Source organism: Bos grunniens, chromosome 12 (assembly GCF_055505025.1).
Source record: "Bos grunniens cultivar Pamir isolate PY7600 chromosome 12, Bosgru_T2T1.0, whole genome shotgun sequence".
NCBI lineage: Eukaryota > Metazoa > Chordata > Mammalia > Artiodactyla > Bovidae > Bos > Bos grunniens.
The window spans coordinates 15,617,465-15,645,460 of NC_141176.1; the positions used below are offsets into that span (position 1 = coordinate 15,617,465).

The 27,996-nt window shown below is 40.1% G+C and overlaps 1 protein-coding gene across 3 annotated transcripts in view; it reads left to right on the forward strand.

Moving 5' to 3' along the window:
- Positions 1-27,996, forward strand: part of GTF2F2 (general transcription factor IIF subunit 2) — a 135,677-nt gene that overhangs the window by 26,265 nt on the left and 81,416 nt on the right. Inside the window, exon 5 of one of the 3 annotated variants that reach the window (XM_086328900.1) lies at positions 4,803-5,286. The exons of the other annotated variants lie outside the window; for them this stretch is intronic. Within the exon in view, the coding sequence (XP_086185026.1) occupies positions 4,803-4,897 (95 nt within the window). The 3' untranslated portion in view covers positions 4,898-5,286. Of the gene's footprint in view, positions 1-4,802; positions 5,287-27,996 lie in introns of those variants that run through there. 3 annotated transcript variants of the gene reach the window in all.

Here is a 27,996-nt window from a genome sequence, read left to right on the forward strand (position 1 = left end):
ATTAATCTTTCGTATTTAATCTTGTAAATCCTTTCGGTAGTGTTGTGCTCTTTCTGAACATGTTGTATTCACATTTGGGGTTACAGTGTACTCCAAAGTGAATATGGCTTTATGAGGATTATCTTGCCGGGAATATGGAAAAGGATCAAGATTGTCCTTCTTCTGGAGTTTGTACAGTATGTTCTTTGTAGAACTGTGATAATGCAAGTGAGGTCTATGTTGCCGTTAGATGGTGCACACTCCAAGGCAAGTCTTTGGTGCCTAATGTCATTTGTTCTGTCTCATGTCATTGTTCCCTAACTCTCTTTGCACCTTTCTTTTTTTCTATGTATACTTTTTATTTTATTTGGCTGCATTGGGTCTTAGTTACAGCATGTGGGGTCTAGTTCCCTGACCAGGAGTCTAACCTGGACCCTCTCTATTGGGAGCACAGTGTCTCAGCCACTGGACCACCAGGGAAGTCCCTCTTTGCATCTTTCCGTGGTTTAATTTCCTTGAGGACAAGGGTGGAAGCTGGAGGCTATTGCAGTAATCCGGGGAAGGCATGACAGAGATTTGATCAGCGTGGTAACAGTGACAAAGGTCTAGTCTCTCACCTGATATCCCATCCCATCCTTCGTTGTCTTAACAGACAATCCACTTGGATTTCTCATCACCTGAAATGCAGAAGATACAAAATCAGATTGACTTCTTCATTCCTTTATTCTCCACATGTCCGTATCTCTGTCAGTGATACATCGTTCTTCTGTGCTGAGCCTCCTCTGACTCTCACATTCAGTCAGTTGCTTATTAGGTTATTTCTATAGTAGAAATACACATTTCCTTCTTGTTTTTCTTTTTTTTTTTAATATTCGTTTTTATTCATTTGGTTCTGCCAGGTCTTAACTGCGGCTCGTGCGGTGTGTTTTAGTTGTGGCCTGTGGTATCTGGTTCCCTGACGAGGCACTGAACTTGATCCCCCTCCATTGAGAGTGCGGAGTCTTAGCCGCTGAATCACCAGGCATGAACCACGTACACATTTCTTGATACCGTTTAACCGACTGTCCTCTGAACACTTCAGCCGTCCTCTCTACCCTCCAAGCTGCTAGAATCCCTTCTCCCTCCCCAGAGCCTCCCGACACTGCTGCCTCTCCTTCTTCCCTTATTTTTCTCTGCCAGGGATTTGTTTGCTTTTTATAGTCGTAACCAGCTTTCCCTTTATGACTCCAGTCTTTGTTGATTCTTCCTTCATCTAGACTTTTATGGCAGTAAGGTTTGTATTACTCACTTTGTCCCTGAATTAAACCTTATGGGCAGGGGACCGTGTCTCATGCTTATTGCCAGAATGTCTCATATAGGACTGAACACAGCACTTGGGCTCGCTAAAGCAAATACGTATTGAAATAGTTGATTTTCTCCTAAGTATTACTGGTATTCTAAAGGTACTCCTTAGACTGGTTTTAACTGATATGGCTTGTTAGTGACAAAGGGTAGATTTTCTTATTTCAAAGTTAAGTCTTAAGAACCTTGAGATTCAAAATTGAATATTAAATTCCTTTGTTCCCTACGTTATTTCTTGCTCATTATATTTTTATTCTGGCACGAATGATTCTTTTACTTTTTCTTTGCCAGTCAGATTAGTTCAGTGCTGTGTGATGTGACACTTGGTTGACCACTAGACACGTTATCATAGTGCTTGGTGCATTTCCTGTGTGCTGAGAATCAGTTATATAATTTTCAGAGGTTTGAATTAAGCTTTATGTGTATCTGTGTGTGCTTTACAGCATTCAAACTACAGCTCTTTTCTTCTGTTGAATTTTTTTCTTATCACTGCTTTTACATGATTTTTGCTGTTGTGTAAATTATCACCGTCTGCATATTGCTAGTTGCCATTGCAGTAGAACTCTGAGGTTTTTTTTTTAAGTATAGTTGATTTACAGTGTTGTGTTAATTTACAATGTTGTGTGTTAATTTCTGCCGTACAGCAAATGATTCAGTTATATACACATACATTCTTTTAAAAATTCTTTTGGTTTATGGTTTATCATAGCTGCATGTGCTGTACAGTCAGACCTTGTTTATCACTTCTATGTATAATGGTTTTCTGTGTCTGTGAGTCTCTCTCTGTTTTGTACATAAGTACCGTATTTTTAGATTTCACGTATAAATGATACCAGGTGACATTTGTCTTTGACCTGCTTCACTTAGTCTGATAATCTTTAAGTCCATCTGCGTTGCTGCAACTGGCATTATTCCATTCTTTTGGGGCTGAGTGGTATTCCACTGTGCATGTGTAAATGCTGCATCGTCTTCCTCCATCCGCTGGTGGACATTCAGGTTGTCTCCATGTCTTGGCTATTGTGAGTAGTGCTGCTCATAACTATTTGGTTTAGGAAAATTGAAGGAACTTTTTGTTAATGTTTACATCTTTTTTGTCATTAAGCAGTGATAGTTAACAAACGGACAACCTATTGTACACTTATTTTGTCCACTGTGTTGAGTACTCCTTAGCAACTGTTTCACACAACAAGCCTATGAGGTGGAAACCACTGTCATTTAACTGATGAGAGAAACAGGCTTACTTAGGATATAATTTGACCAACATGCAGCTGGTAGACCTGTGCCCTTAATCATCATACTGGTGGTTTTCAGAGGGTAGGTGCAAAATTAATTTTGTGAGTAACTGACAGCATTGAAAAAAAGAAAGAAATTGGGAGGAAAATGAACTTTTATATTTGGGAACATTTCAAACACATGCTGAAGTAGAATAATATAAACTCACCCAGCTTTTTTAAGGTGCTGTTGGTGATTAAGAGGGGCTTCCCAGGTGACTCGGTGGTAAGGAATCCACCTGCCAAGCAGGAGGTGTGGGTTTAATCCCTGGGTCGGGGTGATCCCCTGGAGAAGGGAATGGCAACCCACTCCAGCATTCTTGCCTGGGAAATCCCATGGACAGAGGAGCCTGGCAGGCTACAGTCCCTGGGGTTGCAAAGAGTCAGACACGACTTAGGGACTAAACAGCAGCAGCAGTGATTAAAAACAAATTACTTTTGTAAAAAGATAGTTCCCTTTTTTCAAATATGTTTGTACCCCTCATTGTCCTGCTGCATTTTATTTCTAAGCCTTTATAAAGTCTATAAATCACTGTGATTTTATCTAAATGATACATTGCTTCACTTATTATAAACCTCAGTTCCTTTGTAAATTGCCTATTGGGTTTGTCCTGCAGAAACAAAAATAATCTGTCTGATCATTGTCTGCAAATTATGAGTATGTTTTTAACCTGCCACTTTCCATATACAAAGCTGTGTTTATATATTATGTAGTGCAGTGATTTCCACCTGGGAGGCTGCTTTGCATCATCTAGAGACATTTTTGAGGACTTACTTCCTTGGTGGCTCAGTGGTAAAGAATCCACGTGCCAGTACAGGAGCTGCAGGAGACTTGGGTTCAGTCCCTGGGTCAGGATGTCCCCCTGGCGATCGAACTGGCAACCCACTTCAGTAGTCTTGTGGAGAATCCCATGGACAGAGGAGCCTGGCTAGCTACAGTCCATGGGGTCACAATGAGTTGAACATGACTGAGTGACTTGAGCACACACACAGAGACATTTTTGACTGTCACCCTGGGTGCGTGTTCCTGGCATGGAATAATTGGGGGTGTCATCAAACAGCCTGCTGTGCACACAAACAGCTCCTTGTAGCACAGAACTGTCCAGCCCAAAATGTCAGTAGTGCCAAGGATGAGAAACCCTCCTCTTGTAGAAAAGAAGGTGTTATTATAAGTGGACCACCTATTTGGTATAACTACTGGTGAGATTAAAGTTATAAAATAAAAATGTTTTTTTTTTTTTTGACGGAGCCAACGGGAGTGATGAGAACCTGTTCACCTCCCCAGTAGCTGGTTTTTTTGTTCTCCTGTTCTTCCCCTGCCCCTCCTCCTGCTGCTGTTTTTATTCCTTTTGACTTATCAGAAGAAATTTCTGTGCTTTTAGGGGACTGCTCTTGAGGTTTTAGCTTAACTTTTAGTTGGAGCATTTATTCTGTTTACATTTAAGATAACTGTCAGTGTGTGTATTCCTATTGCCGTTTTCTTAATTGTTTGGGGTTTGTTTCTGTAGGTCTTTTTCCCCCTTCCTCTTTCTTTCTCATCTCTTGTGTTTCCCACCTAGAGAAGTTCCTTTAGCTTTGTTGTGAAACTGGATTGGTGGTGCTGTGTTCTCTCAGCTTCTGCTTGTCTGTAAAGCTTTTGATTTCCCCATGGAATCTGAATTGAGAGCCTTGTGGGTTGATTGCTCTTGGTTGTAGGTTTTTCGCTTTCAGCACTTTAAATATATCCTGCCACTCCCTTCTGGCCTGCAGCTTAACTTTTCATTGTGGAAAAAAAATTTAAGCATATGCGAAAGTAGAGAAATAGTATAGTGAAACTCCATGTGCCTGTCATCTAACTTCGGACTTCAGCATTTGGTTGGTCTTGTTTCAGCTCTTGCCCAGCCACTGTTCTTTGTACCTCACAGGGTCATTTTAAAGACAGCCTCACACAACATATCATTCCACCCTTAAATTCTTAGTACAAGTCTCCATAAGGATTCCTTTTTTAAAGATACATAAGCACAGTACTGTTACGGTACCTAAAAAAAATGGGCATTAATTGCAAAATACCATCATAGATGTCACCAGTGGAGACTGTTTAATGCTCTTGATTAATCGTCTTTCTTGATTTTTTTTCCCCCTCTTTATGTTGTGTTTTCTGATTTATGGTTCAGCTGTATGTGAAATCACAGTGGTTTGCAATTTTATAGCCTACGTTATCCACTTGAACAGGTACCACTGGAGAAAATACAATTCATCAAGTCATTTGTATTACTGCGAAGGCATGGAGCAATCTTTCTGCAAAACTGTTTGAGGAATTTGGCTGACAAAGAAGTGACAGAATAGAAAATCATTTTTAGAGCTGTATGTACCAAGGCACCGATGTGAAATTTGTAACACTGTTGGAGGGGAAAATACTTAAGCGATGTTTACTGAATGTTATGCATTATTCTCAGATTGCATAAAATGTTAACAAATACATACATTTAGAAACAAAAAGATCTTGTCAATGCAATATGACCAAACTCTAAAGAAATAGAGGGCTTGTAAAAGAAAAGCTAACAATAAAATAGAAGCAGTATAAGAATTTATATGATGACCAGACTAAAAGTGTTACTAATTCAATATGGTTTCTTTGAGTGGGGAATGTACTAGTGTATCTCGGTAAAGCAGTAGGGACATACAGTTTGTATATAAAGCTCAATTTAAAATGTTACTTTCTTGTTTATTTCTTTAAGCATAATTTTACTTATTCCCTCGCTGGCTGTGCTGGGTCCGTGTTGCTGTGCGGGCTTTCCTCTAGCTGCGGGCAAGCAGGGGGCTGCTGTCCAGTCATGGTACGCAAGCTTCTGTCTGTGGTGGCTTCTCTTGGTGCGGGGCACAGGCTTCAGGGCACGCGGGCCCCAGTAGCTGGGCTCCCAGGCTCTAGAGCACAGGCTCACTAGTTGGAGTGCGTTTGCGTAGTTGCTCTGAGGCACGTGGGATCTTCCCGGATCAGGGATAGAACCCGGGTCTCCTGCACTGGCAGGTGGATTCTTTATCACTGAGCCACCAGGGAAGCCCTGGAATGTTAATTTCTTGAAAAATTAAAGAAATTGATCACAAAGAATAGAGAAACCAATTTCATCTAGGTCGAATTTAAGTTTAAAATAAACCTCTTGAAAGTTAGGTCAGTTTATTTGTCTTTAATGCAAAATGACTTAGTAAATGTTTTAAAATTCTGGAATAAAACCTCATTCCTCCATGTTTATACCAACTTGTTAGAAATAGGCAGCTGTGGCCTGGCCAGAGGTGAAGCACTGATAGAGAGCCAGTGTGCTTTTTGAAAGACTGTTTGAAAGGAAATTCAGCTGAAGCCTTCTTTAAAAATTTATTTTAAGGACCGTGTGTGTGTGTGTCAGTCGCGAGTCTCTTGCTTGTACTGTGTCATTAGCTGTTCCAGAAGAAGAGGGTTGGGGAGCCCTGCAGACACATACTGTTTTCACATTTTTTTCCTTTTCCTTTAAAAGAGCTTTTCTGGAGAATATTTTATGGTTGGAAGTTGTAGCCTTCTCCTGCTCACAGAGAAAAAAGCACACCACCCAGGGTTATTTACAGCTTTGGTTTCTTTTCTGTAACTACACACAACTTCATGACTGTGAGGATTTGGTAGATTTTTTTCTTACTTTGTAACTTGTTATGTATCACAGCTAAACAGTTTTTTGAGAAGAGCCCCTATATTGTTCAGCAAAGGAAAAATATCCAGTGATTTGGAGCGGTTCTCAATCTCTTTTCTGTGTCTTCTAGGTGAAGGGTGATGTTCCTTACATTCCCAAGTTAGGGACAGATTGCTGTGGTTTAGGAATTGTGGCATATGTGTCATAGATGCTCTGGGTGCTCCCCCAACCCCACGACCCGTCAGCCCTGGCCGTTCTGGGCACACTGGCCAGTGTCTAAACCTCAGCATCTCTCTGTGTCTCTGCTGGCCGGGAGGGTGGGTCAGAAATGACAGGGTGTCAACCCGCACTCTGGGAGCCAGTATTGGAAAGGACTGGGTGAGTGAACACCCAGCCCGCTTAGTGCCCAGGTAGGGTAACCCCAGGCACGCGCCCTGCGCTGTCTCACAGAGTTCTTCCGCACGGCGGCCACACCCGTCCTCAGTGCTGTGCAACTGGTACCTGTTTTCTAGATGCACCTCTTCAACGACTTCTTTCCCCTTCCTGTCTCTTTTCTTCAGTCCTCTTCCAGTGTTTCCTGGGATCACCTGACCAGCAAACTACTTGGAAGCCTTTGGAGCTTCTGGAGGAAATAGTAACCAAGATACTAACCAAGATAGAGATAGTAAACTGTAGCTCTCTCTTTATTCGAGAACTGAAAATGATGTCTTTATAGGGGTTACTTGGCACCACCCCCCTGCTTTGACCGTGCTGCTCGGTTTATGGGATCTTAGTTCTCTGATCAAGGATTGAACCCATGCCCTCAACAGGGAAAGCCTGGACTCCTAACCACTGGACCACCAGGGAATTCCCTGGCGCACATGCCTTTTTAAAAAATCATGGACCAAATGTGGTATTATAATCCTTTTTAAATTAATATCATACTTCGCAACTGACCATGTATACTCACACTAGTATTTTTGTGAGAGTTCTGGTGTGTTCTCTGATCCTCAGCCCTCTCTCTTGGAGGGTCTGTGCATCCGAGAGATTTTAGACCCTAGTGTGTTTCCTGGGGACACCACACATGAAGCAGACTCCAGTCGGCCCAGATGTCCCAAGGCTGAGGTTCAGGAAGGTTTTACCCAGGAAGTCGAGGTGCGCTTTCTGGCCACATCAGTTTTCCCGTGGCTGTGTCACTGCCTCTAATCACCGCCTGTTTCTGCTGCTGTCCCCGTCAGTGCCGGCCGCCAGTCTGGCCACTGTCATCTCCCTCGCCTGCCTCTGCTCCACCAGGGTGACGGTCACGCTGCTGTTGCCTCCACTCGGCTTCTACCCCATCTCCCCGCAGGCCCCGGGGATTCTGTGCTGCTCACCCCTGCCCTTCTCTTCACCGGGACTCTTCTACTTCCCCTCTGAGCTGTGGTTGTGATGCTGGTAAAGTTTGCTCAGGTGCTGCTGCCTCGCCTCTGTTTTGGATTTCAGCACCCAGTTTTTCATTTATGCAGTTTCTCTGTATTCTCCAGCTTTTTGAAATAACTACTTCAAAGCCACAGACCTTTCCCATTAGAATATAATTTACTCAGGAAGACAGTTGCAAGGGAAAAACAATACACAGTATCTCATTATCGGAAAAAAACTATCATTTGTTGGGGACAATTTTATTTCAAGACTGTACAATTCATGAAAAGTAATTCAAATAAATTAACTGCATCACTGATTCAGCTGGCATTCACTTTCCACCAAAGCCTGTACTTGCTTCAAAGTCTTGTCAGAAAAGAATATTAAAAGATGTCAAGTGGGAGAAAGAGAAATTAATTGGAGCCTGTGTGATAACTTCACCAGACTATGTGTCTCACAAAGATAACCACAGTCTCTCTGTTTAAAAAAAAAAAAAAAAAAAAGGAAGAAAAGAAAGATAAATAAATAAAATACTGGAACCATGACCCATGACTCTGGTTGATTTCTTAACATGTTATTAGTCGTTTAGAAGTTTAATGTTTCTGATATTGTAGTATTTCTAAATGGTACTGGTTATGTCAAGTAAGACTTATGCTTGAAAGATTAAAAAAAATGTGTATTAGGAAGGAAACAAAGTTACTCAAGATATGCAAGCAATTAGTGTAGACAATTCAGTGTTGAATCTGTGAATTCAAACAGCTTACCTACTAGTGTTTTCTGTTTTGATCTCAGTTGTGTTTACATGAATATATTCACTTTGTGAAGACTCATCAAAGCTGGAAATTTATGATTTGTGTACTTTGCTTCATTAAAAATTTTATTACCAGAGAAGGCAGAAAGCACAAGAAGAAAACACAATTTTCTAAAAAAATCCAGCAGCCAGCTCTCTTGGTTGGTTCAAAAAAGTTAAATCACAGGTGTTAAATCACATTGCGTTAGTTTGCCAGGGCTGCCGTAACAAAATGCCACAGACTGAGTAGCTTAAAAAACACAGTTACTTTCTCACCGTTCTGGAGGCTGGAAGTCCAGGATGAAGGTGCTGGCAGGTTTGATTTCTTCTGAGGCCTCTCTCCTTGGCCTGCTGACGGCTGCCCCCTTACTGCCTCTTCACACGGCCTTCCCTCTGCACACATGCACCCCTGGTGTGTCTCTTTGTGACCATTTCTTGCTGTAAAGACACCAGTCACGTGGCCCACCCTAGCTCTCGAATGCAGTAACTGTGGAGCTGCAGTGTACTGTCTTCGTCTCCGTCTCGGTTTGGTTTCTCCAGAAGCTCACCCTGTGGGTTATGGGACGACACTTGGTCGGGAACCCGAGCATGCCTGCGGCGCAGGGTGATGTCTGCCGCGTGGTTCACGTGTCGCTGAAAAGTAATGTGTACTTGAGTCGGTGGAATCATATTGGCTGAATTTATAGAATTAGGGGTGCCATTTCAATGGCAGTTTTCTCACAGTATTAGTGGAGAGGGAAATGCCTGTCGCCCCAGACCATTTCTGAATGGGAATGTGTGTATGCGTGTGCACGTGCGTGTGCGTGCACGCACGCACATGTGCAGGGTTGTGGTAATGGAACATTGGTTGGAAGAGACCTTATTTCACTAATAGAGGTAATTCTGACATTCAAAGATGGTGGCTCTGCTGCACGGTTAAAAGGAGAGTATACTGATAGAATAAAAAGTCATAGACTGAAGGGGAGTTATAGTCCTAGGCCAAAGGTGTTTTAGGACAAGATATTCAAGGATATATTGGTTCATTATTAAAGTAAAATAGAAACCAGCAAGCTTTGGACTGTTGAAACTGCTACCTCCCAGCTGTGATATCTTTTACCTTGGAAAACATGGCTCTTGTCACCCTTTTTTTGTTTGTTTGCTTTTTAGTTAAATTTCAAAGGTAGAAGAAGAAGTGCTTAAAGATTATCAGGTCCAGCAGTGAACTCACAAATTGCTGTGTGTTACGGCTACTAGGATAGAAAAGCCTGGCAGGCTGCAGTCCACATGATCCCAGAGTTGGACACGACTGAGTGACTAACACACGCACACGGCTACTGAGACACTGCTGGTATGACAATGAACCCACCTGATTTTATTTGGCTAGGTTTTGTTTTTGTTTTTTTAATGAATACTGAGATTTTAGACAAGGCATTTCTTCAGAGGACCAGGATAGTAACCATTATTCCTTATTATACTTAGCTGTTTTGCATAATTATTTTACCTGCCCCATCTCAGAAAACATATGGATTGGAGACTGCCTAATTTTAGTTCAGTCTCTTTTTTTGAGGCAGGGAAATTGTTCTGAATGCCTTTGAGCAGTAGAACTGGAGACCAGTTTTTGTTATTCTGTGTCCATCTCCTTCCTGCCATGGAAAGAAGTGAAGAGATAAGTAAAAAGCCAAGTTGTATATCTTTGGACATAGGACAGAATGATAATAAGCACTGTAGTTTTTGCTCTAGCAGTCTGGATAAAAGTGAAACGTATTTAAGTAATTTGGGAGATCCTGTCAGACTATTCATTTTGCACCTCTGGAGTAAGAAACGCTGTAAATTTTCCTTTGTATCTGAAGTTAGGGGAGATTAAAAGAAAAAATTCCTGGAGAGGGAATCTTAATATTCCTGAAGCTACCAGACCCATCTTAGGGGTGGAATTGTATAGTTTATTTGGCTAGGGAATTAAGAAATTAGACAGTGAAGACTAACAGGGTGTTAATGTAACTGTGACTTAGGGTGAAAAGCACTGTGACTCACTGTCTAAAACATAAGGGTGTGTGCGTGCGCGTGCTCAGTCATGTCTGACTCTGCAGCTCCATGGACTGCAGCCCTCCAGGCTCCTCTGTTCATGGAATCTTTCAGGCAAGAATACTGGAGGGGGTTGCCATTTCCTCCTCCAGGGGATCTTCCTGGTCCAGGAATTGAACCTGCATCTCTTACATCTCCTGCCTTGGCAGGTCATGCTTTACCACTAGCGCCACCCAGGAAGCCCATGTATAGCCTGTAAAAACTCATCATTTGTACACTGCTTCACAGCATACTTTTGCAATACTGTCACATGATCCTCAAGAATGCTGATAGGAAAAATTAATCACCCAAGATGGGTTAAGTGGATTTAATTTGACCACCTACTGTGAGATCATTATTAGACCTGAGCCCTGGGAACGAAATGTTTAGAAAAGACACACAGTTCTTTATAGATGCTAACACAGAGTTAGCGTCTATACAGGAGGTGGCAGGGGTGGTGGCTCACTGGGAACAAAAGAGAAGACGCAGGAAGTTACCCGGGATGACAGAAGCTTCGCCAGGAACCCAGCTTGAGTTAAGACCTGAAGTATTAGTTGGGGTTCTACTTGGGCAAGCGAAGCATGCCTGTTGCCTTCAAGCAGCATGTGTGGAGGGTTGAGAGCAAGATGGGGTTGAAAATTTCCAAGTGTAAAAGGATGAGGCACAGAGTGAGGAGAGTTGGGACTAGGTGTGCATGCCCATCAGAGTGACAGTGGCCTGAGCTCTGATGACGACTGCTTTTCCCTGCTCTGCTAAAGGGAAATGGTAGTTCCTAGAAGTTTGTGAATCCTGGTGAAAATGCTTTGGGATCATTAAAGACTGGTAGCATCCTCATATTTCAGGGGAGTAGGGGCTGTGGTGCAGAGCAGCTTAGACTGAGCAGTGCTATTACAATAAAAGTTTGAATGAAAGAAGGGGAGAAGAGAAGTGATTCAATGCCTAGAATTTGTCAGACATTGTCATTTTCAAACTACTGCACAATTGCACTCATCTCACACGATGGCAAAGTAATGGCTCAAAATTCTCCAAGCCAGGCTTCAACAGTATGTGAACCGTGAACTTCCTGATGTTTAAGCTGGATTTAGAAAAGGCAGAGGAACTAGAGATCAAGTTGCCAACATCTGTTGGATCATCGAAAAAGCAAGAGAGTTCCAGAAAAACATCTATTTCTGCTTTATTGAGTATGCCAAAGCCTTTACCTGTGTGGACCACAGCAAACTGTGGAAAATTCTGAAAGAGATGGGAATACCAGACCACCTGACCTGCCTCTTGAGAAACCTATATGCAGGTCAGGAAGCAACAGTTAGACCTGGACATGGAGCAACAGACTGGTTCCAAATTGGGAAAGGAATACGTCAAGGCTGTATATCGTCACCCTGCTTATTTAATTTATATGCAGAGTACATCATGAGAAATGCTAGGCTGGATGAAGCACAAACTGGAATCAAGATTGCTGGGAGAAATATCAATAACCTCAGGTCTGCAGATAACACCACCCTTATGGCAGTAAGTGAAGAGGAACTAAAGAGCCTCTTGATGAAAGTGAAAGAGGAGAGTGAAAAAGTTGGCTTAAAACTCAACATTCAGAAAACCAAGATCATGGCATCTGGTCGCATCACTTCATGGCAAATAGATGGAGAAACAGTGAGAGACTATTTTCTTGGGCTCCAGGATCACTGCAGATGGTGACTGCAGCCATGAAATTAAAAGACGCTTGCTCCTTGGAAGAAAAGCTATGACCAACCTAGACCAACCTCTGCTTATTGAAAAGCAGAGACATTACTTTGCCAACAAAGGTCCGGCTAGTCAAGGCTATGGTTTTTCCAGTGGTCATGTATGGATGTGAGAGTTGGACTATAAAGAAAGCTGAGCACCGAAGAATTGATGCTTTTGAACTGTGGTGCATTGAAGAAGACACTTGAGAGTCCCTTGGACTGTAAGGAGATCCAACCAGTCCATCCTAAAGGAAATCAGTCCTGAATATTCATTGGAAGGACTGATGCTGAAGCTGAAACTCCAATAGTTTGGCTAGCTGATGCAAAGAACTGACTCATTTGAAAAGACCTTGATGCTAGGAAAGATAGAAGGCAGGAGGTGAAGGGGATGACAGAAGATGAGATGGTTAGATGGCATCACCAACTTGATGGACATGAGTTTGAGTAAGCTCCAGGAATTGGTGATGGACAGGGAAGCCTGGCGTGCTGCAGTCCATGGGGTCACAAAGAGCCCAACACGACTGAGTGACTTAACTGTAATGTAATTCCAAATGGGTTAATCCTTTTAAGGACTACCGTTTTCTCAGGAGAGACGCCATATCATTTTGAAGTTAATTGCCATGCAGCCACAAATATTTTGTGTACATTTCTATTTCATCTTTTTATTGCTAATGCTGAAGTATTGTTCAAAAGACAGCTGTTAACTTTCTTCAAGTGTTTCATTCATTCACGAATAGTGGCTGTTTTCGGTATTATCTCTCATTACTTTTATTCAATACAGTACACAGTACTTATACTGTAGCACTTGAATATTTATCATTCTAAAGTTTAATTTGCTTTGAGTACTTTTGTGAAGGATTTCACATTTTATGATCATTTGTTTTACACAGTTACCCTCCAGTGAAAAGAATTTGCTTTACTAGTGCTTTGCTCTTTGAGGTCTTTCTTAGTTATGTTAATCACTAACTCTATTTGAAACCAGTTTTTAATTGTCTTGGTTAACATACTGTCTAATCGACTATGCAGATTGTTCCCTGAGTATAGTAATGTTTTATGAATAGTAAAAAACACATTTAATCTGCTTTAGATCTAACTAGATGATACATATTTGATACAAGTTGGTAAGAATTTCCATTTTAAAACACTGCCTTATTGTGGAGGATACTACAGTGCTGTCTAAACTGTGTATGAATTTAGATTTATTTGAAAGTCAATGGAACCATTTCTGCAGAACCATAGATATCTTTGTAAAACTGATTTTGTAGTATTTTAAAACAGTTCTTTGGAAGTTTGGTGCTTAAGGTTATATTTTTATTTATTTCTTTTTTCTGAGATGATTAATATACTGTCATCATAAGAGTTTGTCTAAAAACCTCCAGAACTAACCATGGGGCAATTGGATATCTGTCAGTACCAGGTAGGGAGGGTGGGACAGAAGTGAAAAATGTGTACCTTAATTGTATTCTCGACTCCTTCGTTTGATTTTTCCTTCTTCCCCAAGGTATATGGTCCACTAAGTCTACATTAAGTGATGTGTGGCCTGTTTATCCAGGATTCTTAGTAATAATGGAATTGGACAAACCAATGGCACCCCACTCCAGTACTCTTGCCTGGAAAATCCTATGGACAGAGGAGCCTGGTGGGCTGCAGTCCATGGGGTCGCTAAGAGTTGGACAAGACTCAGTGACTTCACTTTGACTTTTCACTTTCATGCATTGGAGAAGGAAATGGCAACCCACTCCAGTGTTCTTGCCTGGAGAATCCCAGGGACGGGGGAGCCTCATGGGCTGCCGTCTATGGGGTCGCACAGAGTCGGACACGACTGAAGCGACTTAGCAGCAGCAGCAGCAGATGTCCAAAAACAAGTTAACTGGTGAAGTAAATTATGACATCATGTATTAGAATATAATTACTGATTTGCTTTTAGAAAATTGCTGTCTGCTGCGCCACCAGAAAGTCCATGTTTTTTTTTTTTTTTTTTTAATGGAAAATTTCAAACATAGTGAAAGTGAGGTCGCTCAGTCATGTCCGACTCTTTGTTTGCCATCCTGTGGATTGTAGCCCGCCAGGCTCCTCCATCCATGGGATTTTCCAGGCAAGAATACTGGAGTAGGTTGCCATTTTCTTCTCCAGGGGATCTTTCCGACCCAGGGATCGAACTCAGGTCTCCCACATTGCGAGCAGACATTTTACCCTCTGAGCCACAAGGGAATCCTGGGGTCAAACATAGTAAAGAGAATAATAAAGGAATCTTAATATACTTATTACTCAGCTTCAAAAATTAGCAACAGGGACTTCCTGGTGGTCCAGTGGTTAAGAGTCCACCTGCCAATGCAGGGGACACGGGTCCAGTTCCTGGTCTGGGAAGATCCAACATGCTGTGGGGCTGTTAAGTCCTCATGTCATAACTGCTGAGCCGGCAAGGCCTAGAGGCTGTGGTCTGCAACACGAGGAGCCGCCGCAGGGAGTAGCACCACTGCTAGAGAAGAGGCCCCACTCCCTGCACCAGAGAGCCCACTCACTGCATCAGGGCCCCGTGCAGCCAAAAATAAATTTAAAAACAAGATGTGTGTAAGAACATTGACCACAGCCAGCCAGTCCTGTTACATTTTTATCTCCCTTCCTTACCTCTCTTATCCTCTGCTGGATTACTGCAAAGCAGATCCCAGGTTTATCACTTTATCTGTGCATACATTACGTGTTTGGTCCTCAGATCCTGCTCCTTCTTTAAGGATTGCTATATTCCTTCTTATTTAAAATGATATAAAATAAGAAATAGCTCTGAAGTAAAAAAATTATTGTCTGCTTAAACATTATATTGAATTTCTTAATTTTTAAAATTTCCTATTTTGTTTACAAGTAAATGAGATGTCATTCAGTGGTCTTATAAATGAAGAAGTATTTGTATAATATTGCCTTTTTTAATAGAAGAGCTTTATTGATCTGTAATTCACCTAGTATACAATTTATCCATTTGGAAGGTACAATTTGTTGTTTTTTAGTGTATTTGCAGAGATGTACACCCATCACCAAAACCAGTTTTAGAACATTTTTATCACTTCAGGAAGAAACCCCAATTACCTATATGGGAAAAGAATCTAAAAGAGAGGGAATATATGCATAACTAATACACTTTGCTGTGCAGTAGGAACTAACACAACATTGAAAGTCAGCTGTACTCCAATAACATTTTTTTTATAAAGAAGAAACCCCATACCTATTAGCAGTCACTTGTTATTTTCACTCCAAACCCCCATCCCATCAGATCAGATCAGATCAGTCGCTCAGTCGTGTCCGACTCTTTGCGACCCCATGAATCGCAGCACGCCAGGCCTCCCTGTCCATCACCAACTCCCGGAGTTCATTGAGACTCACGTCCATCAAGTCAGTGATGCCATCCAGCCATCTCATCCTCTGTTGTCCCCTTCTCCTCTTGCCCCCAATCCTTCCCAGCATCAGTCTTTTCCAATGAGTCAACTCTTCACATGAGATGGCCAAAGTACTGGAGTTTCAGCTTTAGCATCATTCCTTCCAAAGAAATCCCAGGACTGATCTCCTTCAGAATGGACTGGTTGGATCTCCTTGCAGTCCAAGGGACTCTCAAGAGTCTTCTCCAACACCACAGTTCAAAAGCATCAATTCTTCGGCGCTCAGCCTTCTTCACAATCCAACTCTCACATCCATACATGACCACAGGAAAAACCATAGCCTTGACTAGCCGGACCTTTGTTGGCAAAGTAATGTCTCTGCTTTTGAATATGCTATCTAGGTTGGTCATAACTTTCCTTCCAAGGAGTAAGCGTCTTTTAATTTCATGGCTGCAGTCACCATCTATAGTGATTTTGGAGCCCAGAAAAATAAAGTCTGACACTGTTTCCACTGTTTCCCCGTCTATTTCCCATGAAGTGGTGGGACTGGATGCCATGACCTTCGTTTTCTGAATGTTGAGCTTTAAGCCAACTTTTTCACTCTCCACTTTCGCTTTCATCAAGAGGCTTTTTAGTTCCTCTTCACTTTCTGCCATAAGGGTGGTGTCATCTGCATATCTGAGGTTATTGATATTTCTCCCGGCAATCTTGATTCCAGCTTGTGCTTCTTCCAGCCCAGCGTTTCTCATGATGTACTACTCTGTGGTGGTTTATTCATTTTCTTTGCTATATTCCACAATGTGTATTTAGCTCAGTTTATCAGTTTTTACTGTTACTGGATATTTGTGACTTGTTAACAGTATTGCTGTCAACTTTTTTTACTTGTGCCCTGGTACATAAATTTTTAAAGGTATATGGACTTTGGTCACAGAGTAGATACCTTCACTTCCCGTTGATAATGCCAAACTGTTCTCCAAGAAGTTAATACCAGTTTACAGTCCCATCAGCAATGTGTGTGAGTTCTTTTTGTTTCAATTCCTCTCCAGTCTCTCCAGTGGTATTGACCTTTTTAAAAAAAAAAAAAGTTAACTGGTATTATGGATGTGTAGTAACTTGTCTTTGTGGTTTTTTCCAACATTTCACTGATTTCTAATAAAGCTGAATCCCTGTCATATATTTATTGTCCATTTGGATTTTCTGTTTTGTGAAATTCATTCTTGTTCAGATCTCTTGTCCATTTTTTATTGGATTGGCTTTTCCTTTTGTTTGTACTCACTCTGTGAGTATAGCCTCCTGGGATTTTAATTTTTTATGGTAAGAAGTTTCTGTTAGGCTTTCCACCTTATGCAGGCTCTGGATTTTAATTTCTGTCCCCCAACACTTGCCTTGGGCATCCTAAACAAAGGGTCAAGTTTTCTGATTGGCCCATGACCACAAAGATTCTTGTTTTCCCTATCTTTGGAGCTTGGTGATCATTTATTATCTTGTAGTCTCTTTTAAAAAAAAAATCTTTCTCAAATCTGTTGCAATACTCCTTCTGTTTTTATGTTTTGTCTTTTGGCTGCAGCGTCTGTGGAATCTTAGGTCCCCAAGTAGGGACTGAACCTGCACCCCCTGCATTGCAAGGTGAGGTCCTAACTACATCAGCGAAGTCCCCTCTGGTAGTCTTTTTACTACTTTCAGGATTTTATTCCGCTTTTACAGTTGTTTTACAGGAGGTTTGATCTAAGTAACTTAGCCCATCATTATAGGAAATAGGAAGAAGTATAGTTAATTTATTGAATTTAACAGAATAAAGATAACTGAAGAGAGAGTTGCTGAGTGTCAAATAAATGCGTCTTTTCTACAAAAAACATGAGTTCCCAAGAGCTCCTTCTAAAGTTGGGAGTTGGAAGTGTGGATTCTCTGAGCAGAGAAAAATTAAGGAATTAGAGTCATTACATTGTTTATTTTTTTTTAACGCCAGGGTTCACTTTTTGACAGTCTTGTTGATTCTGTTATGAAAAATTAGGAAATTATTTTCCTCACAATTTTATTCGTTGTATTGTCACTTTCTGCCATAAGGGTGGTGTCATCTGCATATCTGAGGTTATTGATATTTCTCCCAGCAATCTTGATTCCAGCTTGTGCTTCATCCAGCCCAGCATTTCTCATAGTGTACTCTGCATATAAGTGAAATAAGCAGGGTGACAATATACAGCCTTGACGTACTCCTTTTCCTGTTTGGAACCAGTCTCTTGTTCCATGTCCAGTTCTAACTGTTGCTTCCTGACTTGCATATAGGTTTCTCAAGAGGCCGGTCAGGTGGTCTGGGATTCCCATCTCTTTCAGAATTTTCCACAGTTTATTGTGATCCACACAGTCAAAGGCTTTGGCATAGTCAATAAAGCAGAAATAGATGTTTTTTCTGGAACTCTCTTGCTTTTTCCATGATCCAGCGGATGTTGGCAATTTGATCTCTGGTTCCTCTGCCTTTTCTAAAACCAGCTTGAAACTCTGGAAGTTCACGGTTCACGTATTGCTGAAGCCTGGCTTGGAGAATTTTGAGCATTACTTGACTAGCGTGTGAGATGAGTGCAATTGTGTGGTAGTTTGAGCATTCTTTGGCATTGCCTTTCTTTGGGATTGGAATGAAAACTGACCTTTTCCAGTCCTGTGGCCACTGCTGAGTTTTCCAAATTTGCTGGCACATTGAGTGCAGCACTTTCACAGCATCATCTTTTAGGATTTGAAATAGCTCAACTAGAATTCCATCACCTCCACTAGCTTTGTTTGTAGTGATGCTTTCTAAGGCCCACTTGACTTCACATTCCAGGATGTCTGGCTCTAGGTGCATGGTCACACCATCGTGATTATCTGGGTCTTGAAGGTCTTCTTTGTATAGTTCTGTGTATTTTTGCCGCCTCTTCTTAATATCTTCTGCTTCTGTTAGGTCCATACCATTTTTGTCCTTTATTGAGCCCATCTTTGCATGAAATGTTCCCTTGGTATGTAATTTTCTTGAAGAGCTCTCTAGTCTCCCATTCGATTGTTTTCTATTTTGCACTGATCACTGAGGAAGGCTTTCTTATCTCTCCTTGCTGTTCTTTGGAACTCTGCATTCAAATGGGTATATCTTTCCTTTTCTCCTTTGCTTTTCCCGTCTCTTCTTTTCACAGCTATTTGTAAGGCCTCCTCAGACAGCCATTTGGCTTTTTTTGCATTTCTTTTTCTTGGGGATGGTCTTGATCCCTGCCTCCTGTACAATGTCACAAACCTCCGTCCATAGTTCATCAGGCACCTGGCGTGCTGCAGTCCATGGGGTTGCAAAGATGACTGAACTGAACTGATTGTCACTTTATTAAGGTTTTTAAGATAAGCATTCTGTTCTGCAGCTAATATTCTGGTTATTTAACCTTACTATTAATTGGATAAATAGATTTGCACTTTGCTTCTAATCTTTTGATCATACCATCTTATTCCTAAATTATTTGTTTTTATTTATCTCTTCATTGTCTAGATTTTAACAATAAATCCCCCTTTTTTCCCAGAAAGGGTTTATGGATGACTTTAGCAAAATATCCATTATTTTCTTTTCAGCTCCATTGTAGAATTTTAATCTCCATTTTAGACCTGCTGCTTTGTGTCTGTTTTCAATATGTAGTTATAATTTTATATAGAGAGACAGTGATATACCATATATATAAGGCATATATCTTTCATTTCTCAAACACTTCTAGGCAGTTAGTAAATGTTTATTTTTAAACTGGCAGTGCACTGTAGTGCTTTTGTGGAAGAATTGATTTACTTATTGAACCATACTTCCCTTTTTGGTCCCCTCCACATTTCCTGTCTTTATTTCCTTTGATGTCCAAATCTGATTTGTAATAAGTTTGCTTTGTCTTAATTATAAACTCTGATTCAATTTGGTCAGTATTGCTTATATCCTGGGAAAATGATTGGTCCTTTTCTCTAGTTTTATGTGTTTGTAGTGAAGTGGATTGGACTGTTATTTCTGTGGGCTTATACAATTGAAGCCTGTTAATTATCTTAAAGTATTGCTTTAATAAATTTTTATTCAATAAAAGTTATTCAGTTAATTTTTCATGTATGTGTCAGTGTTGTTTTCAGAAGGTAGTGTGACATGCTGAAGGCAGGACTTCTCAGAAAGAAGTATGTTTTTGTATGGGTGAATTGCCAATCTCTCGAGTGTTATGTGCTATATATAGTCCTAAGAAAACCAAAAGTGCTCTTCAGATAGCCTGGCGTCGATTTTCTTCGCACACCTCCCTCCCTTCTTGCTGGCTGCCTCGAAAGGGAGGGGGTCACACATTTCAACTAATGGCAGCTTAGAATTTATTTATTCATAGTAGCTTTAAGGAAAGTCATTGTCATTGTTTCAAAATAATAAATCAGAGTCAAAAAGCTGGCCTGGAGAACTTTGGGGAGAATCTTTGAATGAATAGCTATAAGACTATTTAAAATGTTTCAGTTACTTACGCATATAAACATTACTTTCTAATGTGCTTAAAAACACTTTTTTGACGAGCTGAGTACCTCATCTCTGAATCATGTTTAAGTTGTTTGATGAACATTGTTCTTCAGAGATGTAGGAATGAATCAGTTTTCTACTCTTCAAAGCTGAGAGCAGAATGTGTGTTGACGCAGTGTATGTGGCGGTAACTGAGAAGGGGTTCTAGAGCCTAACTGCTGAGTGAAAACCCTGCTCGGTTTCTCATTAGAAGCTCTGAGGTCTTTGACACACTTCTTTGCCACACTTTATAGTGTCTTCATTTGTAAATTAGGTGTAGCAATAGCAGTATTTTTAGCACAGTGCCTGGCATGATTTAATGCTCATCTGAACCTTTTATTTATCTTTAATTGAATTTTTATTATTTTTATTTTACATGTATAATATGAGCCTATAATTGTGTGGGCTAGAATTTTGAGCAGTGATGAACAATAGACTTAAAGATGTAAGCGTCTTCGGCTACAAGAACAGTTTTAAATAAATGTCCAGGGTAAACGTGTTTTAAAAATATGAGTCTAAGAAAATGAATTGCTTTGGCCTGTATCAGCTTACAATAAAATTTAAAAGATATCTGTCATCAATGTGAAGCCAAGGAGATGTTATTAGCAACTTGAGTGAGATGTGTGCTCAATCCAGAAAGATTGACAGTCCAAGGACTGACATTGGTCCTGTCCTTCTCTATTTGATTTTATAAAATTATGGTAGGAACTGGGGTTGCAGGCATCTTCCTTGATTGTTTCAGAGTAAGAGCACTTCTGTCTCTGTCTTCATCTGTTTAGTTATTTAATGCACTCTGAGTGACTAGAAGCTAAAAGATGCCTGAGTTCCAAGGCAACGTTTGGGTTTTTTTTTTTTTTTAAACTATGTTGATCTTAGTTGACATCTTTCATTTATTTGTTTACAGATACTCAAAATACTTTTTCTTTCTGACGAACTTTTTTTTTAAAGAAGATATTGTTTTTCATGTGGACTTTTTTTTTTTTTTCAAGTCTTTATTGAATTTGTTACAACATTGCTTCTGCTTTATGTTTCTTTTTTTGGGCCTTGAGGCATGTGGGATCTTAGCTCTCTGACCAGGGATCAAACCCACATTCCATATATTGGAAGGTGACCTTTTAACCACTAGACCGCCAGGGAAATCCCTTGATGAACTCTTTTATGCTGTGTTCTTGCATTTAAGTTTTCTAATAATTTATAAATAATTTGCCACCCATGTGGCTGTGTAAAATAAGATTTTAAGCAACAGTAACTCAATTTTATCTTTTAAAGCTATGCAATACAAAAACAATTAATATGCATTTAGAAGTAAATTTAGGAGAAGGCAATGGCAACTCACTCCAGTACTCTTGCCTGGAAAATCCCATGGATGGAGGGCTCCCCATGGTGGGCTGCAGTTCATGGGATCTCGAAGAGTCAGACACGACTGAGCGACTTCACTTTCAGTTTTCACTTTCATGCACTGGAGAAGGAAATGGCAACCCGCTCCAGTGTTCTTGCCTAGAGAATCCCAGGGATGGGGGAGCCTGGTGGTCTGCTGTCTGTGGGGTCGCACAGTCGGACACGACTGAAGCGACTTAGCAGCAGCAGAAGTAAATTTAAATAAATCTGTAAATATGTGGATGAGTGTGTATTGCCTGTTAAGGAATCATCAATTTTGGCTTATATAACCAGAAAAACTCACTTATCATTATCCTTTAAGTCATAGGTCATTTGTTTACCTGGTTATTTTAAAAAGTATGTGAGCTATAGCATCTGCGCTCCAGTATTTTAACTTAAGTGTTAAAAAAGCTAGCAGTAGCTTGTCTTGATCCTTCTGTTACCATGTTCTGGAGGGAAAATGTATAATTATTTGAGTAGTTTGCCACAAGCTTATTAATTTGGAAAATTGAAGATATTACTAGCTACTTAGGGAACAAATGGCCACCCCGCTGGTTAAAGCCTCAGGCCCCTCTCTGGGTCTGAAGGTAGCTCATTCTGTAACTTTCTTCTTTCACATCTTACTGTTTCTAAAAAAATTGGCCATGTCTGTCTCCCAGCTTCCACAAGTTCAAGTTTTCAGACTACGTTTCTCTTTCTCAGTTTTCTTACTTCATTCCCTCCCAGAAGACTCTGAAGCATAGCATACAAGATGCTTTTTCATCCAGAGTATTTTAATTGCTTGATACTGCAGGGAAACAGGAGGATTATTCACTTCTCCATTCACCCTCACACACACCCCCACGCCTAAAGCAGGGGCGGGGGTAGTAGTACAAAAGCTGACTATGTCAGAGAAATCTGTAGAGTTGTTCCTTTGCTTACTTAATATATAAGCACCCTTCCCCTCCATCCATCTGCATAAAGAAATTTAGTTATTCAGTCCCTTAGTCATGTCCAAATCTTTGCAACTCCATGGACTGCAGCATACCAGGCTTCCCTGTCCTTCTTTGTCGCCCAGAGTTTGCTCAGACTCATGTCCATCGAGTTGGTGATGCCATCCAACCATCTCGTCCTCTGTCACCCCCTTCTCCTCCTGGCTTCAATCTTTCCCAGCGTCAGGGTCTTTTCCAGTGAGTCGGCTCTTCACATCAGGTGGCAATAGTATTGGAGGTTCAGCTTCAGCGTCAGTCCTTCCAGTGAATATTCAAGGTTGATTTCCTTTAGGTTTGACTGGTTTGTTCTCCTTGCTGTCCAAGGGACTCTCAAGAGGTCTCCAGTACCACAGTTCAAAGGCATCAGTTCTTTGATGCTCAGCCTTCCTTATGGTCCAATTCTCATATCCATACATGACTACTGGAAAAACCATAGCTTTGACTATAGAGACCCTTGTTGGCAAGAACTTTGACAGAAATTGGCAAAAAACTAAGAATTTTTAGTTCATTTTTAGAAATCAGGTAGCTATTTTTCTGGATTTAATCTGATGATGATTCTGGACCTGAATGAGGAAAATCTGCCTGGCTTACAGAGGTTTCTCTCTAGGTTAAACTTATTCCTGGACCTACCAGTTACCCCTTTTCCTTTCTGTGGTTGTGGCTACACACTTCTCATCCATAGAGTCTCTGCTCTAGTGTTGTTGTTTCTTTTCCGTGGCAAACTGACTGGATTCCCTTTTTCATTGACTTTGTCGTCGTCCAGTATTTTAAGCCAGGGTTTGATGTATGACGTAGTCTAATGAGTGGAGAAGCTAACCTGGCCTCAGCATTGTCTCGCCTGTTGTCAGGGCTCACGTCCTTTGCAGAATCTCTCACTCAGTTCCTGGTGTGTGGTCTGAAGGTGGTGTTACGCAGTAGCTCAGAGCTTGGCGCTTTGGGGGTTGCTTGCTAGCTGTGTGCCTGTGGCAAGTTGCCTAACTCTATTGGTCTGTTTTCTCATTGATAAAACAAGATCTTTAATACTGCCCACCTCTGTCTGTTAGACATCCTAAAATATCAGTGATGCAAATGTGTTTTTCTTCTTTGTACAGAAATTCCAAGGTAAGAAGTCCAGGTCTGGTGTGGCGGTCCCATGGTTGCAAGCAACTGTCTGCCATCACTAGTTTGTGGCTTCCATTCTCAAGGTGATCCAGAATGACTGCTGTGGTTCTAACCATCACATCTATATTCCGGGCAGCAAAACGGAGGCAGTAGGGCAAGTCAGAAAGGCTCACCCAGCGTTGTGAGAGGACCATATCCAGACTCATACCCTGTCAATTTTGCTTCTGTTCCTTTGGTCAGAACTTGATAACTTGACCTTGCACTTACAGAACATCAGAAAATACCAGTTTTTATCTGGGTACAGCTGCCACCTCAGTGGAATTTGGGTTCAGTTACTAACAAAGAGGGAAGAATGGGTGCTGGGAAAGTAGCAGTCTGTGCACCTCAGAGATAGAGGAGACAATGCATGCATAGTACTGAGTGCTAACTGATACAGAGTACACCTCCGTGAACGCAGGCATTGTTATGATTTTTGCCAAAGGTCAGATTACCAGCAGGTCCCACGTTTTCTTATTCCTTTCTACCCGTTTATGTACTTTGCAGGGTAGTATGGTCTTTTATAGTATCGTAATACCCGAAACCAAAACAACCACAGGTGATTTCTTTGAAGGGTAGAGGTAGGTAGGTAGTAGTTGCGCCCCTGTTGGAAAACCATTCGTCTCTGTAGAATAGGTTTCATCTTTTTTGCTTCATTAGCCAGTCTTAACATTGGTGGAGTTGATACATCCTTTTTTTTAAAAAAAAAAAAAAAGAAAGAAATCTGTTTCTTTTTCACTGCACTGGGTCTTTGCCACTGTGCTCGGGCTTTCTGTAGTTGCAGCGAGCGGGGCCACCCCTTGATGCGGTGTGCAGGCTTCTCACTGCAGTGACTGCTCTTGTTGCGGAGCACAGGCTCCAGGCACACGGCCCTCAGTAGCTGGAGCAGGCACACTCGGTAGTTGTGGCTCGTGGGCTTGGTTGCTCCAAGGCATGTGGAGTCTTCCTGGGCCAGGGATTGAACCCGAGTCCTCTGCATTGGCGGGCAGGTTCTTATCCACTGCTCCACTAGGGAAGTCCTATATGTCTTTTTTCACTTTGATTTTTAAATCTTCAACTGCTTTTCCTTCCCACTACTTTGAACCAAAAAGGCCACTGTTAGTACATACTCCTTTTTGTTTGTTTGTTTTTTTAAATAAAGAGAATTAATTTACTTAAAAATGTTACATCCTTTTAAATTGTCTTAGGGTGATACAGAATGACAATTGGGAATGATTTTACTTAATGCTTAACTTTGCTTCATTAAACAACCTCAGTGTTACCTACCAAAGTTTTGTATCAAGCTTTACTATTTTCCTATATATTCATTGTGTAGTGAATTTTATAATATACAAATTTTTGTTATATAATTGTAAGAGAGAGAGTTGAGCCTTCTTGCCTCTTATTAAGTACAGTCTACCTTATATCCAAATAATTAAATTTTGGTAAGATAGGAAAAAGAGAGGAGTGATATATAACTGGGAACCAAAATGACATTTTGATAAAGCCTGCCTTCAGTTTTCAAGGTAGCTGAATATCTGTATATTGAATCCCAGTGTTTCTTTCTGGTTGTGTTGTGAAAGGCAAACATATATGTGTCATAAATGCCTGTGGGTTTCAGTTTTTGTTTCTCTTTTTTTTATAAATCAGTCACCTGTGACTTTTAGATTCTTTTGCTTGGTATTTCTATCTAATAGTCATCAACCTTTATTAATAATTATTTCTATACACAGTGATATAGTCTTTCCTTTACATGGATAGGAAAAATGCACAATTCAAAGTAGTTTTCTTAGGATGTCTACACTTAAATTTAATGTTTTTTAAAAATAAATATAAATAAAAATTCATCAAATGATAGGGTACCTGAAGTAAATGCTAAACATTGTAGTTCTTTGTAAAACCACCTTAAGTCATAGAAGTTTATCAGACTCAAGTAATCATTAAGATTAAAGTTTGTATCACTCAACAGTTTTAAGAAACTTTAATATTAGTTAACAAACCTCCTATAACAAGGTAAAATCAGTAGCGTGGAATTTTTTAAAAATCAGACTTGCCCAATTTTATACTTTATGTAGAAAAATATGTACTGAAGATTCTAAAAGGCTGTCATCAAAATAACTTTTGAAAGATTGGGCCTGTCTTCAAAAAGGAATTTGTAAAATAACTTAATCTTTAAAAAAAAATTAGTAAAATTTGCTGTTAAATGTAACTGAATATTCTGGAGTCCTCAGTTTGGAAAAACCTGCTGTTCTGTTAGGTTAACTGCATCTTGTTTTATTTATTTTTATTTTATGCTGGGGAACAATTTTTTAAGACATGTAACAAGGAAATGTAGTATAATTGTTTGACTTTTTTTTTCTTTCTTTTTTTAAATTTTATTTTATTTTTTACTTTACAATATTGTATTGGTTTTGCCATATATCAACATGAATCCGCCACAGGTATACACGTGTTCCCCATCCTTTTTAATATCCAGTATGTTTTCGAAAATGTGTAGTAATTTAAATAAATTTAGAGTTACTATATTTTATGTAGAAAATGCTTGATATTGCATAGTTTTTGCATTCTTGGAAGGAAGTGTAAGTTATTTATAATAGCTTATAAGACTTCCATTAATATTGGTGACTTCTGTTTGATTTAAACTCTTGAACTATTGTGTATCTTTGCAAAGAGGAGAAGTAGGAATACAGTCACCTCTTTATAAATTAGGCAAATTCAAAATTTCATCTTAGATATTTCCTTCTTCCCAGCACATCTTTCTTTATCATCATCCCCTTGGTGTTTGTTCACAGAAGCAAATTAATTTTATTATTAACTTAGGCAAAATATGATTAGGAAGATAAGTCTGCTACAGAGGTAACGATGATATTTTTCAGAGCTAAATACAGGGGAGGGGCAAAGGGGGATGGATGGACTGGTTGTTTGGGTTTAGTAGATGCAAACTGTTATGTGTAGAGCGGATAAACAACAAGGTCCTGCCTTACAGCACAGGGAGCCATATTCAGTTATCCTGGGATAAGCCATAATGGAAAAGAACATAAAAAAGAATGTGTGTGTGTGTAACTGAGTCGTTTTGCTGTACAGCTTATATTAATACATTGTAAGTCAACTCCAATAAAAAAAATTTAAAAAACAAAATATAAATAATTTCTAAGTTGCATGCTGTTTTGGATAGTTCGTATTACATCTCTATTTTATTTGCAAGATTATTATGATTCCAGTGCTCTGATTTTAACCTTGACTGACACCATTGCAGCTTAAAGCATTTGATCATAATTTATTAGATAGGGGTATCTTTTAAGAGTGTGATATCACGTTATTCCTGACGGATTTTAAATTGCTGAAAACAGCTGTAGTGATTAGTTTGCTCTTGTAGATTTTGCATATGAAGCTAGGAGATAAATGTCCTAAGAAAAATTTACCATACGTATTTTTAAACTAATAAAGATGAAAACTGCATTTGCCTGGAGCAATTTAAAGTAGAGCCTTGTATCTTATAGAATTCAACACAGTATTAAGCTTGCATTTGTTGAAAGTTCTCTGTCTGTTCATGTCTAAGTTGAAAACCTAGTTAATGTAAATGTGCGTTTTTGTGCCTGTTATTCATGGTTATGTCATGAAGATACTTTTGCACTGGATAAGATAATAACCAGGCTATAGAAAGTCTGTGATGGGCTAGGCATTTTACATGTTGCTGTTCAGTTGCTCAATTGTGTCTGACTCTGTGACCCTGTGGCCTGCAGCCTGCCAGGCTCCTTTGTCCATGGGGATTTTCTGGGCAAGAATACTGGAGTGGGTTACCATTTCTTTCCCTGGGGATTTTACATGTAATTTAGAATTTAATTTAAGCCATATAAATGCCCTATCAACTGATCATGACTATCTGTTTTACTGTGAGGATGTTGAAGTTCAAAGAAGTGAAGAATATTGCTTATGGTCATGTAAGCAAATTAGGGGAAGTTAATTGAATTTGAACCCAGGTCTGACTGCAGAGCCCATATGTGTTCCACTGTCCTATATTTTTTCCTCATAATAAGTTCTGTGGTCTTTATAAGCCATAAAAAGTAACCCCCCTTTTCAGCAAATCTGACATGTGAAAATCTAGATTTGCCAATATACAAATTTGGGATATTCTTTATTCTTGTGAGATGATTCATCTCATGTTCTTTAAATGACACGACATGACATTTAAAATATTATTTGCTTTCCCGAAATCCATTTTTTCACTCAACATTTTAAGAATACCTGCATCGTGAGATTTTATCAAGTGAGGCAAACCTCTATTTTGGTGTTCTTTGTTTAGCATGTACTTCATGAATGCCTGCTCTATGCCAGGTTCTAGGTGTTACAGAGATAAATGGCCTGCGAAAGCATAGTTCCTGCTGTCTCTGGAGCTGGCATAACTAGGTTTCAAATACTGGTTCCACCTTGATCTCTCAGTAACTGTAGGATCTTAGCAGGTCCCTTAGCCCTCTAAGGCTCTCTCTTCATCTTTCTTAGGGTTAT